The sequence below is a fragment of the Mobula birostris genome, chromosome 2 (genome assembly GCF_030028105.1).
Source record: "Mobula birostris isolate sMobBir1 chromosome 2, sMobBir1.hap1, whole genome shotgun sequence".
In the NCBI taxonomy this organism is placed as follows: domain Eukaryota; kingdom Metazoa; phylum Chordata; class Chondrichthyes; order Myliobatiformes; family Myliobatidae; genus Mobula; species Mobula birostris.
The window spans coordinates 249,365,593-249,381,521 of record NC_092371.1 but is presented as its reverse complement, the minus strand read 5'-3'; the positions used below and the strand labels follow the sequence as shown (position 1 = coordinate 249,381,521).

Below are 15,929 nucleotides of genomic sequence, written 5' to 3'. Positions count from 1 at the left end.
GCTGGATACCAGAAGTTTTCTCAGTGGTAAAAAATTAATATAAAGCTTGAAAGGGAGGTGAGAGTTGGTATTGGACCGCTGGATAATGATGCTGGTAAAGTGGCAATGGGGGACAAAGAAATTGCAGATGAACTTAATGGGTACGTTGCATCAGTCTTCACTGTGGAAGACACTAGTGGTGTGCCTGAGGTCCGTGAGAGTCAGGGAGCAGGAGTGAGTGCCATTGCTATTACAAAGTAAAAAGTGCTATTCAAACTGAAAGGTCTTGAAGTGGATGAGTCACCTGCACCAGATGGGTTACATCCCAGAGTCCTGAGAGAGGTTGCTGAAGAGAAAACGGATGCATTGGTCATGGTTTTACAAGAATCACTTGATTCTGCCATAGTCTCGGGGGACTGGAAAATTGAAAATGCCACTCCGCTCTTTAAGAAAGGAAAAGAAAGGAAATTATAGGCCAGTGAGCTTAACGGTTGGGAAAGTGTTGGAGCCTATTATTAAGGGAGAGGTTTCGGGGTACTTGGAGACTAATGATAAAACAAGTCAAAGTCAACATGGTTTTAAAGACCAAAAGACCGTAAGATATAGGAGCAGATGTAGGACATTCAGCCCATCGAGTCTGCTCTGCCCTTCAATTATGGCTGATCCAATTCTTCCAGTCATCCCAACTCCCCTGCCTCTCCCCATACCCTTTGATGCCCTGGCTAATCAAGAACCTAACTATCTCTGCCCTCTTCTCCTAGACTCCCCTACCATGGGAAATAACTTTGCCATATCTAATCTCTTCAGGCCTTTTAACATTCGGAATGTTTCTAAGAGATTCCTCCCCACCCCCGTTCTCCTGAACTCCAGGGAATACAGCCCAAAAGCTGCCAGACATTCCTCGTATGGTAACCCTTTCATTCCTGGAAACATTCTTGTGAATCTTCTCTGAACCCTCTCCATTGTCAGTATATCCTTTCTAAAATAAGAAGCCAAAAACTGCACACAGTATGGTCTCACGAGTGCCTTATTGAGCCTCAACATCACATCCCTGCTCTTATATTCTACACCTCTAGAAATGAATGCCAGCATTGTATTTGCTTTCTTCACCACCGACTCAACCTGGAAGTTAACCTTTAGGGTATCCTGCACAAGGACTCCAAAGTCCCTTTGCATCCCTGCGTTTTGAATTTTCTCTCCACCTAAATAATAGTCTGCTCGTTTTGCAAAGGGAAATCTTGCCTGCTAATCGAGGAAGTAACAAGCAGGTTGGACAAAGGAGAGGCAGTGGCTGTCATTTACTTGGATTTTCAGAAGGTATTTCATAAGGTTTCACACATGAGGCTGCTTAACAAGATAAATTCCTGTGGCGTTAAAGGAGAGCTACTGGCGTGGGTACAGGAATGGCTGACAGGCAGGAGGCAGTGGGTGGGAATAAAGGAAGCCTTTTATGGTTGGCTGCCAGTGACTAGTGGTATTCCTCAGGGATCAGTATGGGACCGCTGCTTTTCACATTGTTTGTCAATGATTTGGATATTGGAATTGATGGCTTTGTGGCAAAGTTTACGGATGATATGAAGATAGGTGGAGATGTAAGTAGTGCTGGGGAAGCAATGTGATTGCAACAGGACTTAGACAAAATGGAAGAATGGAGAAAAAAATGGCAGATAGAATACTGTGTTGGGAAATGTATGAAAGTGCATTTTGGTAAATGCAATGTTGGCATTTATTTCAAAGTGAATAGAATATAAATGCAGGGTGATAATGCTGAAGCTTTATAAGACACTGATCAGGCCACACTTGGAATATTGTCAACAGTTTTGGACCCTATATCTCAGAAAAGATGTGTTGTCATTGGAGAGACTCCAGAGGAGGGAATGAAGGGGTTAACATATGAGGAGCTATTTGGCAGCTTTGGGCCTGTACTCACTGAAATTTAGAAGAATGCAAGGGGGATCTCATTGAAACCTACCGAATGTTGAAAGGACTAGATAGGGTGGATATGGAGAATGTGGTTCCTATGTTGGGGTTATCCAGAACAAGAGGGCACAGCCTCAAAATTGAGGGGCGTTTCTTTTAGACAGAGGAAAGGAGGAATTTTTTTAGCCAGAGAGTAATGAATCTGTGGAATGCTCTGCCACAGACTGCGGTAGAGACCAAGTCCATAGGTATATTTAAAGCGGAAGTTGATAGTTTCCTGATCAGTCAGGACATCATAAGATATGGTGAAAAGTTGAGTGACATCCGGGATCAGTCATGATGGAATGGCGGAAAAGACTCGATGGGCTGAATGGCCTAATTCTGCTCCTATGTCTTATGGTCTTATAAGAGGGTGCCAGCACAGCCGTCATTTCGATGCAATAGAGACTAACACTTCAAGGGACTCGGGGTAATTCTGTGTAACTCGGGAGTGGGAGAAATGGCAGGAAAGAACCTTTGGTAGTTTCTTCTAAGACCTTTATTGCTACCATTGTAAGCAGCCAGGTCATAGGTCCTCTCAAGAGCCCAAATTGTCAGGTATGTGCTATGTGCCAAGAGATGGAGAATGTGATACATTGATTATGAGTGTGGTAATGAAAAATAAGCAGAATGACATCAATGGATCTGGGGTTGAGAGGGTAAACAGCTCTAAGTTCCTCGGCATCCACATCACTGGACCTCACGTGGTCTGTACACACCAGCTGTGTGCTGAAAAAGACACAACAGCTCATCTTTCACCTCAGATGGTTGAGGAAGTTTGGTGCGGGCCTCCGAATCCTAAGGATTTTTTACAGGAGCACAACTGAGAGCATCCTGACTGGCTGCATCACTGCCTGGTATGGGAACTGTACCTCCTTTAATCGTAGGATTTTGCAGAGTGATACAGACAGCCAAATGCATCTATAGTTGTGAACATCCCATGATTCATGACATTAGGATCAGAATCAGAATCGGTTTTTTTTATCACCGGCATGTGACGTGAAATTTGTTAACTTAGCAGCAGCAGTTTAGTACAATACATAATATAAAAGAGAAAAAAAAAACTAATAATAATAATTAATAAATCAGTTACAGTACACATGTATTGAATAGATTAAAACAAATGTGCAAAAAGTAGGAATACTGTATATTAAAAAAGTGAGGTAGTGTCAAGGGTTCAGTGCCCATTCAGGAATTGGATGGCAGAGGGGAAGAAGCTGTTCCTGAGTCGCTGAGTGTGTGCCTTCAGGCTTCTGTACCTCCTACCTGATGGTAACAGTGAGAAAAGGGTATGCCCTGGGTGCTGGAGATCCTTAATAATGGACCTCAATTACAAAGACAGGTGTGGAAAAAGGGCCCGAAGGATCATTGGGGACCCAAGTCATCCCAATCACAATCTATTCCAACTGCTACCATCCGGGAGATGGTACCGCAGCATAAAAGCCAGGACCAGCAGGCTCTGGGACAGCTTCTTCCACAGGGTCATCGGACTGATTTCAGTGTATTTCTATGTTACATTGACTGTTGTATTTATTATAAATGATTATAAATTACTATGATTGCACATAGGCCGACTGGTGGCGTAGTGGCATCAGCACCAGACTTCGGAGCGAAGGTTCCCGAGTTCGAATCCAGCCGGCTCCCTTGCACGCTTTCCATCCGTGCTGGGTTGAGCGTCGAGCTAGCAACTCGGCCTCATGAAAGTAAGAAAGCCTGCTAAAAAAACGCTGTCATGATGGCGTCCCGAAGACTCCATTCGGAGTTAAGGGCTTTCTTCTTCTTCTTCTATGATTGCACATTACATACTTAGATGGAGGGACGTAACATAAAGATTTTTACTCCTCGTGTATGTGAAGGATGTGTGATGGGATCTTAAGTTTCATTCGTTATGGATTATGCCTTTAATGAGAGAGAGAGAGACTGAATACAGCGTTAAGAAAAGCAGCTAACTGACTGAGTTGCTATAGAGAGAGAGAGGAGGAGTTACATGATAGACAGCTGGTGTTCAGTGTGTGTGTGTATTTAAACAAGGTCAACTGGCTTTCACTCCAAACTGTCCACCTAAAGGCATACTATGAGCCATGTTTAAAATTTCAGCCCTGTAAACTTTTGGGACCACAACTTGGCCCAATCCTCACTTACAGGCACAGTAGGTGGTCTCCACTTCCTCATTAACACCCTGTCCTTAAGATAATAGCCTACTGGCATCCTCTGAACCTCATCATCGGAGAGAGCTGTTTCTTTTAAAGCCGCAATCTCAGGATCTCGGTTTTGCTCCGCTATAAATTCTTTCCTGGACAAAGATAAACCTCTCTCATCAGCCTTATTACCTAAGTCCTGTTGAAACGTGGAAGGTAGAAAAGGCTCTGATAAATCATCATGATCTGAACCCCTGTTTTGGCTATCATGGCCTCAAAATCCCCCTGCCCAGAACTGCCTGCGTCAGCAGACCTTTTAGTCATAGACAATAGACAGTAGACAATAGGTGCAGGAGTAGGCCAGTTGGCCCTTCGAGCCAGCACCGCCATTCACTGTGATCATGGCTGATCATCCACAATCAGTATCCAGTTCCTGCCTTATCCCCATAACCTTTGATTCCACTATCTTTAAGAGCTCTATCCATCTCTTTCTTGAAAGCATCCAGAGACTTGGCCTCCACAGCCTTCTGGGGCAGAGCATTCCATATATCCACCACTCTCTGGGTGAAAAAGTTTTTCCTCAACTCCATTCAAAATGGCCTACCCCTTATTCTTAAACTGTTGCCTCTGGTTCTGGACTCACCCATCAGCGGGAACATGCTTCCTCCCTCCAGCGTGTCCAATCCCTTAATAATCTTATATGTTTCAATAAGATCCCCTCTCAGCCTTCTAAGTTCCAGAGTATACAAGCCCAGTCGCTCCAATCTTTGGACATATGACAGTTCCGCCATCCCAGGAATTAACCTTGTGAACCTACGCTGCACTCCCTCAATAGCAAGAATGTCCTTCCTCAAATTTGGAGACCAAAACTGCACACAGTACTCCAGGTGTGATCTCACCAGGGCCCTGTACAGCTGCAGAAGGACCTCTTTGCTCTTACACTCAATTCCCCTTGTTATGAAGGCCAGCATGCCATTAGCTTTCATAGTCATAGTCATACTTTATTGATCCGGGGGAAATTGGTTTTAGTTACAGTTGCACCATAAATAATAAATAGTAATAGAAATAGTAATAGTAATACTACTATTAGTAAATAGTAATAGTCATGGAAATAATAAATAGTAATAGAATAGTAATAGAAAAATAGTAATAAATAGTTAACTAGTAATATGTAAATTATGCCAGTAAAATATGAAATAAGTCCAGGACCAGCCTATTGTCTCAGGGTATCTGACCCTCCAAGGGAGGAGTTGTAAAGTTTGATGGCCACAGGCAGGAATGACTTCCTATGACGCCCTGTGCTGCATCTCGGAGAAATGAGTCTCTGGCTGACTGTACTCCTGTGCCCACCCAGTACATTATGTAGTGGATGGGAGACGTTGACCAAGATGGCGTGCAACTTAGACAGCATCCTCTTTTCAGACACCACCGTGAGACAGTCCAGTTCCATCCCCACAACATCACTGGCCTTACGAATGAGTTTGTTGATTCTGTTGGTGTCTGCTACCCTCAGCCTGCTGCCCCAGCACACAACAGCAAACATGATAGCTCTGGCCACCACAGACTCGTAGAGCATCTTCAGCATCGTCCGGCAGATGTTAAAGGACCTCAATCTCCTCAGGAAATAGAGATGGCTCTGACCCTTCTTGTAGACAGCCTCAGTGTTCTTTAACCAGTGTTCTTTCTTCACAGCCTGTTGTACTTGCATGCTTGCTTTCAGTGACTGATGTACAAGAACACCTAGATCTCTTGTACTTCCCCTTTTCCTAACTTGACTCCATTTAGATAATAATCTACCTTCCTGTTCTTACCACCAAAGTGGATAACCTCACATTTATCCACATTAAACTGCATCTGCCATGCATCTGCCCACTCACCTAGCCTGTCCAAGTCACCCTGCGTTCTCATAACATCCTCCTCACATTTCACACTGCCACTTGTGGATAAGGCTGTGCCAGATAGGGCGGTTTTGTGCCAGCGTTTCCCAGGTGGTCATGTCTATGTCAAGTGACTTTAGGGAGGCCTTTAGTGTGTCTTTGTAACATTTGTTCTGCCCTCCATGGGAGCGTCTTCCAGCAGAGAGTTCCCCAAAAAGGAGCTGCTGCTTGGGTATGCGCTCGTCTGGCATGCGGATGACATGACCTGCCCACTGGGTCTGTGCTCTCATCAGCAGTGTGTGGACTGATGGTAGACTTGCTCTAGAGAGAACTTCAGTGTCTGGTACTTTATCTTGCCATCTGATGCCTAATATTCTGCGAAGACAGGTCTTGTGGAAATGGTTGAGCTGTCTTGCATGTCTTCAATACACAGTCCACGTTTCACAGGCATACAGGAGGGTAGTGAGTACCACGGCTCTGTAGACCTTCAGTTTTGTTCCTGGACTGATTCCCGGCATTCTCATACAGAGGAGCGCAGTCTACCGAAAGCAGAACTTGCCTTTGTTATTCTGCAGTTAACTTCTGTATCAATAGTCACTGCTCAGGAGAGGGTGCTGCCAAGGTAAGTAAACTGGTCCACTGCCTGTAGTTTCTGTCCTTTGACTGTGATTTTCAGTTCTGTGTACGGTGCACGAGGAGCAGGCTGGTGCATGACTTCGGTCTTTTTGATGTTGATGGTGAGTCCAAAGTTGTCACAAGCCGTGGAGAATTTGTCCATATTGACTTGCATCTCTGGCTGCGAGCCAGCATACAGGGCGCAGTCACAGGCAAAGAGGAAGTCTCTCAGAACAGTCTCCTTCACTTTGGTGATAGCTTGAAGTCTCCTCAGGTTGAAGAGCTTCCCATCCACTCTGTACTTGAGGCTGATTCCAGCATCACTGTCCTGGAAGGCATCATTCAGCATGGCAGAAAACATCATACTGAACAGTGTGGGTGCGAGCACACAGCCCTGTTTGACGCCATTGGTGACTGGGAATGCCTTAGAGGATTCTCCACTGTCCAGCACTCTGGCCATCATGCCATCATGGAACTGGCGTACCATCTGAAACAATCTAGTGGGGCAGCCGAACTTTGACATGATCCTCCACAGGCCTTGTCGGCAGCCAGTGTCGAAGGCTTTCGTGAGGTCAACAAAAGTTGTGTAGAATTCGCGATTTTGCTCCTGACACTTTTCCTGAAGTTGGCGCATGGCAAAAATCATGTCAATAGTCCCACGACCTTTGCGAAAGCCACACTGTGACTCTGGCAGCAGGCCCAGCTCCAGGTGAGTAACCAGACGATTTAGCAGGACTCTTGCAAGGGTTTTTCCTGCGATGGAGAGCTGCGAGATTCCTCAGTGGTTGCTGCATACTTGTCGATTGCCCTTCCTCTTGTAGAGGTGTACGATGAATACGTCTTTAAGTTCCTGAGGAATGGATCCTTGCTTCCAAAAAGACTGGAACAACTCGGTGAGCTTCTCTATAAGTACAGGACCACCAGCTTTGTAGATCTCTGCAGGTATGGCGTCTGCCCCTGGGGCTTTGCCACTGGATAGCTAGCTGGCAGCTTTCGTGACTTCGGCTACTACCAGTGGGTCATCCATGGCGCTGTTAATGTCGACCTGGGGAATCCTGCCTTATCACCTCATCATTAGTAGATGACAGTCAGTTGAGGACGGCTTCAAAGTGTTCAGCCCATCTCTGCAGGACCTAAGCCTTCTCAGCCTTCTCTATAATGAGAGTTGTACCATTTATACTCAGGAGGGGGGGATCTCCCAGGAGACTGAGGCTACGTCTACACTACGCCGGATAATTTTGAAAACGCCGGTTTCGAGTACAAACGACAGGCGTCCACACTAAGCGTTTTTCAAAACATCTCTGTCCACATTAGACGGATATTTGGGCGCATCTCCTCCTACTGGGCAGGCGCAGGACACACAGAAAACAAGCGAAGAGGAAACGATATACTTGGTGCGCGTTTGTCCAGTTACAGAGTAGAAAAACTTAAAAGGAATTGCTCTTGGCTCTCGCGCAGGAGGACTTAAAACTAAAAAAAACAAGTACTGGAGTGTATGGAGGCAACCGACAGGGAGTTCACGGACAGTATGACCTGGCTGATGACGAACATTGAAAAACTGACTAACTCTGTTATATTAATAAAGCACCTTGTTAAATGTATAAAACATGTCTGCATCAGTGTTATCTTGTATTTCCATACAATGTTACATTAGGCTGTTACACATCTATTGTCAGAGAAGTACTTGCATAAATAGGGAAAGCACCTTCAAACAAGCAAGGACAGAAAACAAGGCAAAGTGTGTATACTTATTATTCAGTAAGCTATGGGTCAAAGTATTTGGTGAGTACATTTCTAACTCTTCTGGCTTCAGTCTCATTGCCGTCTGTTCTGAAATTGTTAGGTTCTGCAAAGCGCTGAATCAAATATCGCGGTGATGGTTGTACGCTTTAGTATCAATTGTTTGGCGACAATAAAGTAGTAATAAGAAGAAGAAGAAGAAGAAAACAACGAAATACCACCCTGTCGCCATCTGTTCCGGCACGTCATGACAGCGGTTTTAAAAAGCTCCGGTTACCCTGTACACAGTGCAACAGATATTAGGCTTTTTCAGATTTATTCACTCTGGAGACCGTTTCTGAAAATCTCCGTTTTCGGGGTCTGAAAATGCCGTTTCAGTGTGGACGGAAGGTCAAAACGAAGAGAAAAAGCTTCGTTTTCAAAATTATCTGGCGTAGTGTGGACGTAGCCTGAGATCCGTAGAGAGTGTTGAGGGCTTCATAGAATCATTTCAAGTCGTTTCTGTCAGCGTATCCCTGTGTTTCATCAGCCTTGGCGCTCAGCCAGGCATCTTGCATTTTACGCAGTTTATTCTGAACTATCCTGCGAACACTGGTAAAGGTGTTTTTCTTGGCAGCTGATGATGGGTCGTTCTGGGCACATTGAAGGCGGTGCTTTTCAACAAGTAGAGCTTGTATCGCCTCATCATTCTCATCGAACCAGTCATGCTGCTTGCGGGTAGAGAGCCCTAGCATCTTCAGTGCAGATGAATGGACAGCATCCCTGAAGTGATCCCAGTCGTCCACAGCACTGCCTGCAAGGTGTAGGTCAGCAAGCTTGGTTTCTAAATCATCAATCAGTGCTAAAGCAATGCTGGAGTTCTTCAGCCTGACCACATTGGTTCTTTTCTAGCCTTGCTTCCTTGTGGTCGCCTCTTGGGTCTGATGCGGAGCTTCATTTTGGAGACAATGAGCCTATCTCTATTAAACTCTGCCCCCTCCCCCAGCTGCCTATCACCTCCCTCATGGTTCCGCCTCCTTCTACTACCCATTGTGTTTTCCCCTATTCCTTCTTCACCTTTCCTGCCTATCACCTCCCTGCTTCCCCCCCCCCCCCCACCGCTTTATCTTTCCCCTTACTGGTTTTTCACCTGGAACCTACCAGCCTTCTCCATCCCACCCTCCCCCCACCTTTTTTATAGGGTCTCTGCCCCTTCCCCCTACAGTCCTGACGAAGGGTTGCGGCCCAAAACGTTGACTGATAGTTTCCACGGATGCTGCCCGACCTGCTGAGTTTCTCCAGTGTGTTGTGAGTGTTGCTTTACCCCAGCATCTGCAGAGTATTTTGTGTTTGTGAGCCTGTGATCTGTCCAGCAGTCAGCACCACACATGGCCTTGGTCACTCTGACATCCTGCCTGTCTTTTCTCCTAAAAATGACATAGTCGATAGATGCCAATGCTTAGAGCGGGGGTGCATCCAGGAGGTCTTGTTACAGGTAGGCAGGCGGAAAGTTGTGTTGGTGATGAGGTCGTGTGCTGCACAGGTCTTCAGTAAGAGTTGGCTGTTACTGTTACATTTCCCCACTCCTTGACTTCCAACGACTCCCTGCCAGGCTGCAGAGTCACACCATATTCTTGCATTGAAGTCGCCAAGCAAGATCAGCTTGTCGGTGCTGCTCACTGCTGATAGTAGGGCGTCGAGTTCTTCATAGAACCTGTCTTTCGTCTCGTCCGGGTTGGTCATTGTGGGGGCATAGGCACTGATGAGGGTGGCTTGACTTCTATTCTGTAGTGGAAGCTGTAGTGTCATGAGCCGGTCGTTCACACCCTTGGGGAGACTGGCAAGTTTCCGAACAAGGTGACTCCTGACGGCGAATCCAACTCCAGCATCACGACGCTCATCGCTGCTGCGACCGCTCCAGAAAAAAGTGTATCCGCCTCCAGTTTCAGTCAGCTGACCTACGTTGGCAAGACGAGTCTCACTCAGGGCTGCTATGTCATTGTTGTAGCTTGCAAGCTCTCTGGCAACTAAGGCTGTTCTTTTCTCTGGCCTGTTTGCTGTAGAGTTGTCGAATAGCGTGCGCACGTTCCAAGTGGCACGGGTGAGCGGTGTCACCTTGCATCTTGTTGTGTTTGTTCGACTGCCAAGATAGGATCCCCACCAGCCGCGGTAAACTGGCCAGGGTGTAGTGAAGCAGGCAATGTTTAGGGCACCTTTTCTAGCCCCTTCTCCATACTACAGAGGTGAGCAGTGCATTCCTAAAGAGGACTGTTCAGTCACCCAGGTAGATGCCGAGTTTCACTGCTGCTTCGGTCAGCAAAAAATGACCATTAAACCTGAGCTGCCTGTGTGCAGGTCCGTGATTACAGCTCCCAGTGTATCCACACCTGCTGCTTCGTCGCTCGCCCATCGCCACAGGACTTCAAACTTGAGGGGGATGATAATGAAGATGATGGTGTTGAGACTAGCGCTTAATTTGGATTTAAGTGAGGGAGAGTTGCACAGCATCAGTCTCACTCTGTCTTCCCGATTCCCATCTGGATCCAGTGGCAAGACAAGTGTCGAGATGACTGGAGAGGGGACTAGGCGCAGTGGATGACTAAGACAACTTCTGTGTCTTGTTGTGCTCTACACGTTCCATGACACTTGCAGAGACCGCCTTCTTGACTGTTGGACCTTCCCTTGGTCTTGTCCGCTCAATCTGCTGGAGTGTGTCTTCACATGCTGGGATAGACAACTCCCTATCTCACCGAGGATTTGAGACCCGTCAGCTACCCTCACCTGGTTTAGCCGGCTTGTCGAAGCCATTGCCCGGAGTGTGGCCGCTGTCACATGCAAACAGCTACAGGGAGCCACAGGTGAGAGCTGAGTGCCAGGTGGGGACCAAAGGTGGACTAACCGCCTTGAAAAGGATGTGACATGTTCCCCCACCAGAGGTGCTACCCCTCCCTGACACCCCATACACCCAGCAGCCACCATACATGGCAGAGTATTCCATGGGGATGTATAAATGTGTACATGTTGTTTGTATCCTGTATTTAAGGTAGATACTTATGTTTATTTCATAATATGAGTGTAACTACATTGTGGGGTGCATCATATTCGAATTCATGTGTAGTCTTAGTTAACTTTGTGGGTAATTTAAAATTATATGTCCTGGTGCCTAAAAGAAGGAGCTCTTCACCCTAGGTAGGAGAGAGAGATAGAGGCTGCCAGGAGTTCATAATGGACAAGAATATAATTATGGAGCTGTTGTATTTTCTGGTAGTAGCTTTTTTAAACATCAGTAGTTTTCTTTTTGCTACTTTTGCTAATTTTAACAAACCTAATAAACACCTTTGCACTAAAGTGCTAAGCAACTTCAGCCATTTTTTTTCCTTCAGTCATAACCGACATATCTAACACACTGAACTGAATGCCCTGTTTTGGTACTGTAGTCTGTGTTCACCAAACACTATTACCAAGATAATGCTTCACCTAAATGCTTCAACGGTTAAAATATCTTGCAAGGAGACCTTTTTCTTTGTTAGCGCTAAATATCTGTAAGAGACTTGGCTTCTGATTTCCTTGCGTCCTGACAGTTGTTTCCATTCAATTTTGATTTATTTTTACCGTATTTTGAATAGTGCTGAGCAGAGAGGAAATCTTGTGATCTAACCACATGTTCTGTAGTCTTCTCTCGTATGTGTTATTCTGTGTTTTATGCGTGAAAATGCTCCATTTAACTGTGACTAGAATCATTTGGTTAGCGGTGGTTAGTGTTCAGTCCTGCTACTCTGTGTGGTTTGCGGTTGACAGTTCCTGTAGATTTGTGATCTGTCTGATCTGTGAATGTCACGGTTGCTACTTTATTTATGGGGACATCACTAATCTGATGTGGTGCCACAGCAGCCCTGTATGTTAGTGGAAGATCTCAGCATTTTCAACATTTCTCCCTTAGGGAGAGCTGTTCAGAGGCACAGAACCCTTGGTAACTGTGGTCTGTGCAGATTCACATCTAGGGGGAACTGCATTTTAAGCCAGTAATGATTTCTTTGGCCATGAGCTAATCGATGGTCTGAATACCTTGGGACTCATTAAACTGCATTTGTGGGATGTAACCGAAGGTAAGAACGGTATTTCAAGAAAAGTAGTGACAGGCTTTAATCCCTAATTGACCTCTTTTCCCTTTGTTTCTCTTTTCACATTGCCTCTGATGTGTCTCATGACGACAGCAAATCTCACTACTCAGCATTCTGAACTTCTGTTTGGAACTTCAACACCTCAGCCTGGGCAGCTGTGTCATGGTAAGAGCTTGAAGTTGCCAATGCTAATGGTTTTTTTTAAGGGTCAATTTCAAAAGTATTGACGTCTGCTTGACTTAAAAATACTAGCCTATCTTTCTTTAAAAGAAACACATTTAAAATTCACAGAAAAATAAATATATAAAATATAAACACAAGAGATTGTGCAATCCAGGGCAACACACACAAAATACTAGAGAAACTCAGTAGGTCACAGAGCATCTATGAAAAATAATAAACAGCCAACGTTTCGGGCCAAGACCTTTCATCAAGACTGAAAAGGAAGGGGGAAGATGCCAGAATAAAAATGTGGGGGAGGGGAAAGCTAGAAGCTGATGGGTGAAGCCAGGTGGGAGGGAAAGGTGAAGGGCTGGAGAGGGAGGAATCTGAGAGGAGAGGAGAGTGGGCCATGCGAGGGGCACTGGGGAAGGTGACGGGCTGCTGAGAAGAAAAGGTGAGAAGCCAGAGTGGGGAATAAAAAAAGAGGGCAGGGGAAAGGGGAAAAATTACCAGAGGGAGAATAGATGTTCATACCATCAGGTTGGAGGCTACCTAGACAGATTTTTTAATGGATTCTTTTGGGTTTGTTTGTTTTGTGGCTACCTGATGTATATCTCAAGGTTGTATAATGTAGTGTCAGGTCACTCGTCTGAGTGCTTTTGGTACCATGTAACCCAGTACTACCTGTCGCATGGTCGGGTGGTCAGCAACTAAACCGGCTCCCCCACCAGGCTTGCCTGGTGAGGAGGGTGGCTAGACACCCTGCAGGACAAAAAACAAGACCTGTCAAAGAGCGGATGAACCTTCTCGTAGGGTCAATGGCCATCTAGCAAACACGTGCCGTGAGGCGCAGAAAGGGTATCCCTTGCATCGAAGCTTAGTCTGGCCATTCACTGCAACAGAACTTCCCCCAGCTGTCATTCTGCTGGATCCGGGAAGGGATGTCGAGAGGGTGGGTCTGGACCTGTGCAACCCCCTACTCACCTAAAATCCACTCACACACACGCTGTTCCCTTCTGAGGAGTGGGGTACCACCCCACTAACTGACTGAAAGGAACCATCATCATCCTATGGGATGGATAGCCAGGGAGAGAGAGAGATAATGTATTAATAGTTTGATGATAAATGTACTTTGAAATTTGAACTTTTGACTAAAGCTTAATGTTAGTCAAGTGAAATCAGATCTGTAGTTTCACTAAGTGGGATAGAAGATACTCACTATTGGTAAGTAATTTGACTATTTATTCACAGGACAAGACAGACACTGAGCATTTAGTAAACCCTTAGAGTACACTTGGTTACAAATACACATCTAAGTGCCCAAAGTGCAGGACAAAACAAATACTGACGTATCAACACCAGCCCATGGAAACCCAGAGAGCAAAAAGAAAGTGTGTGGTCTCCATGCACCAGATTTAAACTCTACCTGCGCTGTGATGTCACCTGCTAAAGTGCAGCCAGTGGGAGGGGGTGCAGTGCTCCTTATATGGGCTAATCCCTAGCCAACACAGGGGAGTGGCTTTCGATGAACCGGTAAGATAGACACTTACTGCAACATTTACTTTCATTGTACACATTATTATGTAAAAAATTAATCTAAAATTATTGCTTAAAAATTGTGAGAGGATGATCATTACATCTGTTAACTGAAAGTTTAGCCTTTTAGTTACTTGCTCCCATTTATAACCTCACATCTTGTCAGACTACGTAATTCTAAAACCTTAGGGAATAAGAAAATCTGTTGTTCAACAGATAGGGGAGGTTTATTTTCATACGTTCGTAGCTGCTCTCTTGTATGTTTACAGTAAAACCAAACAAGACCTGGAAAAATTCATAGCCTTTAGCAATTACATTTAGTTGAAGTTGCATCTGCAATTTGATAATAATATATTGCTTGTGTTTATTGATCATTTGAACGTAAAATTTGTGCTCAAATGCTGCATAAAAATGACTAGATTACCTTATCACTAGATAGTATATTTTTTTAATTTTTGACTTTATAAGTTTAACTATAGATTTTCTAGTTTTAGTGCAATCTAATCACCCTTAAGACCATATGTACGAAGAGTTCTCCTGCTCACCCTTCCGTTTAGAATGCTGAATAGACTCACCTTAACAAAGCATCCTGTTAGGCTATTGTATCAGTATTGAAATCTGTTTGAGATGTTGCAAAATGAGCAGAAATTTTAAAAGTTTGTCTCTTGAAAATATGTCCTTTTTAATGGCTATGAAAGAACTTGCTAAAACAATGTGAGGTTTGTTTTAATTGGTGTACAATGTATAATAAAGTTCATTTGCAGTATACTGTTTAAACTTACCATTACTGTGTGCTCACTGATCTTTTAGGAATATGTTCAAAGTTCAAAGTAAAATTTATTTTCAGTGTACATACCTTAAGATTCTTTTTCCTGAGGACCTACTCAGCAAATCTATAGAACAGTAACTAAACAGGATCAATGAAAGAGTAAGGGCATAGAAGACAACAAATTGTGCAAATGCAAATATAAATAATCAGCAATAAATAAGAGAGTATGAAATAACAAGATAAAGAGCCCTTAAAGTGAGATCATTGGTTGTGAGAACATCTCAATAGATGAGTATAGTTATCCTCTTTTGTTCAAGAGCCTGATGGTTGAGGGGCAGTAACTGTTCTTGAACTTGGCGGTATGAGTCCTGAGGCATTCGTACTTTCTAGCTATGATAGCAGTGAGAAAGAAGCATGGCCTGGCTGGAAACACAGTGAAAATGCTGGTGGAATGCAGCAGGCCAGGCAGCATCAATGGAAAAGAGTAAACAGTTGATGTTTTGGTTTGAGACCCTCCATTCATGAAGGGTCTTGGCACAAAATGTCAACGGTTTACTCTTTTCCATAGGTGCTGCCTGGCCTGCTTAGCTCCTCCAGCATGTTGTGTGTGTTGCTTAGTTTGTCAGCATGTGCAGCTTTTCTCTTGTTTGTGAATGGCCTGGGTGGCGAGGATCTTTGATGATGGTTGCCACTTTTCTACGACAATGTTTCATGTAGATGTACTCAGTGGTTGAGAGGGCTTTACCAGTGGTGTACTGGGCTGAATTCACTACCATTTGTAGTATTTTTCTGCTCAAAGGCATTGGTGTTCCCATAATGCAGCCAGTCAATACACTTTCCACGGCATATCTATAGAAGTTTGTCAGAGTTTCTAATAACGTGCCAAATCTCCACAAACTCCTGATGAAATAGAGATGCTGTTGTGTTTTATTTAAAATTATTTTGACATGATGGGTCCAGGACAGGTCCCCTGAGATAGTGACACCCAGTAATTTAAAGTTACTGACCTTTTCCCCCGCTACTGGCTCATGGACCTTTAGTTTCTCTCTCCTGA

The 15,929-nt window shown here is 44.7% G+C and overlaps 1 protein-coding gene across 5 annotated transcripts in view; it reads left to right on the top strand.

Annotated features, from left to right (window-relative positions):
* The window catches only part of fbxl4 (F-box and leucine-rich repeat protein 4), a 280,992-nt gene that overhangs the window by 196,080 nt on the left and 68,983 nt on the right, over positions 1–15,929 (top strand). For 4 of the 5 annotated variants that reach the window (XR_011885045.1, XR_011885042.1, XR_011885043.1 and 1 more), the window contains exon 6: positions 12,502–12,573. The exons of the other annotated variant lie outside the window; for it this stretch is intronic. Coding sequence is in view for 1 of the 4 variants with exons in the window: in XM_072251676.1 (XP_072107777.1) it covers positions 12,502–12,573 (72 nt within the window). In the remaining 3 variants the exon portion in view is untranslated. The remainder of the gene's footprint in view (positions 1–12,501; positions 12,574–15,929) is intronic. 5 annotated transcript variants of the gene reach the window in all.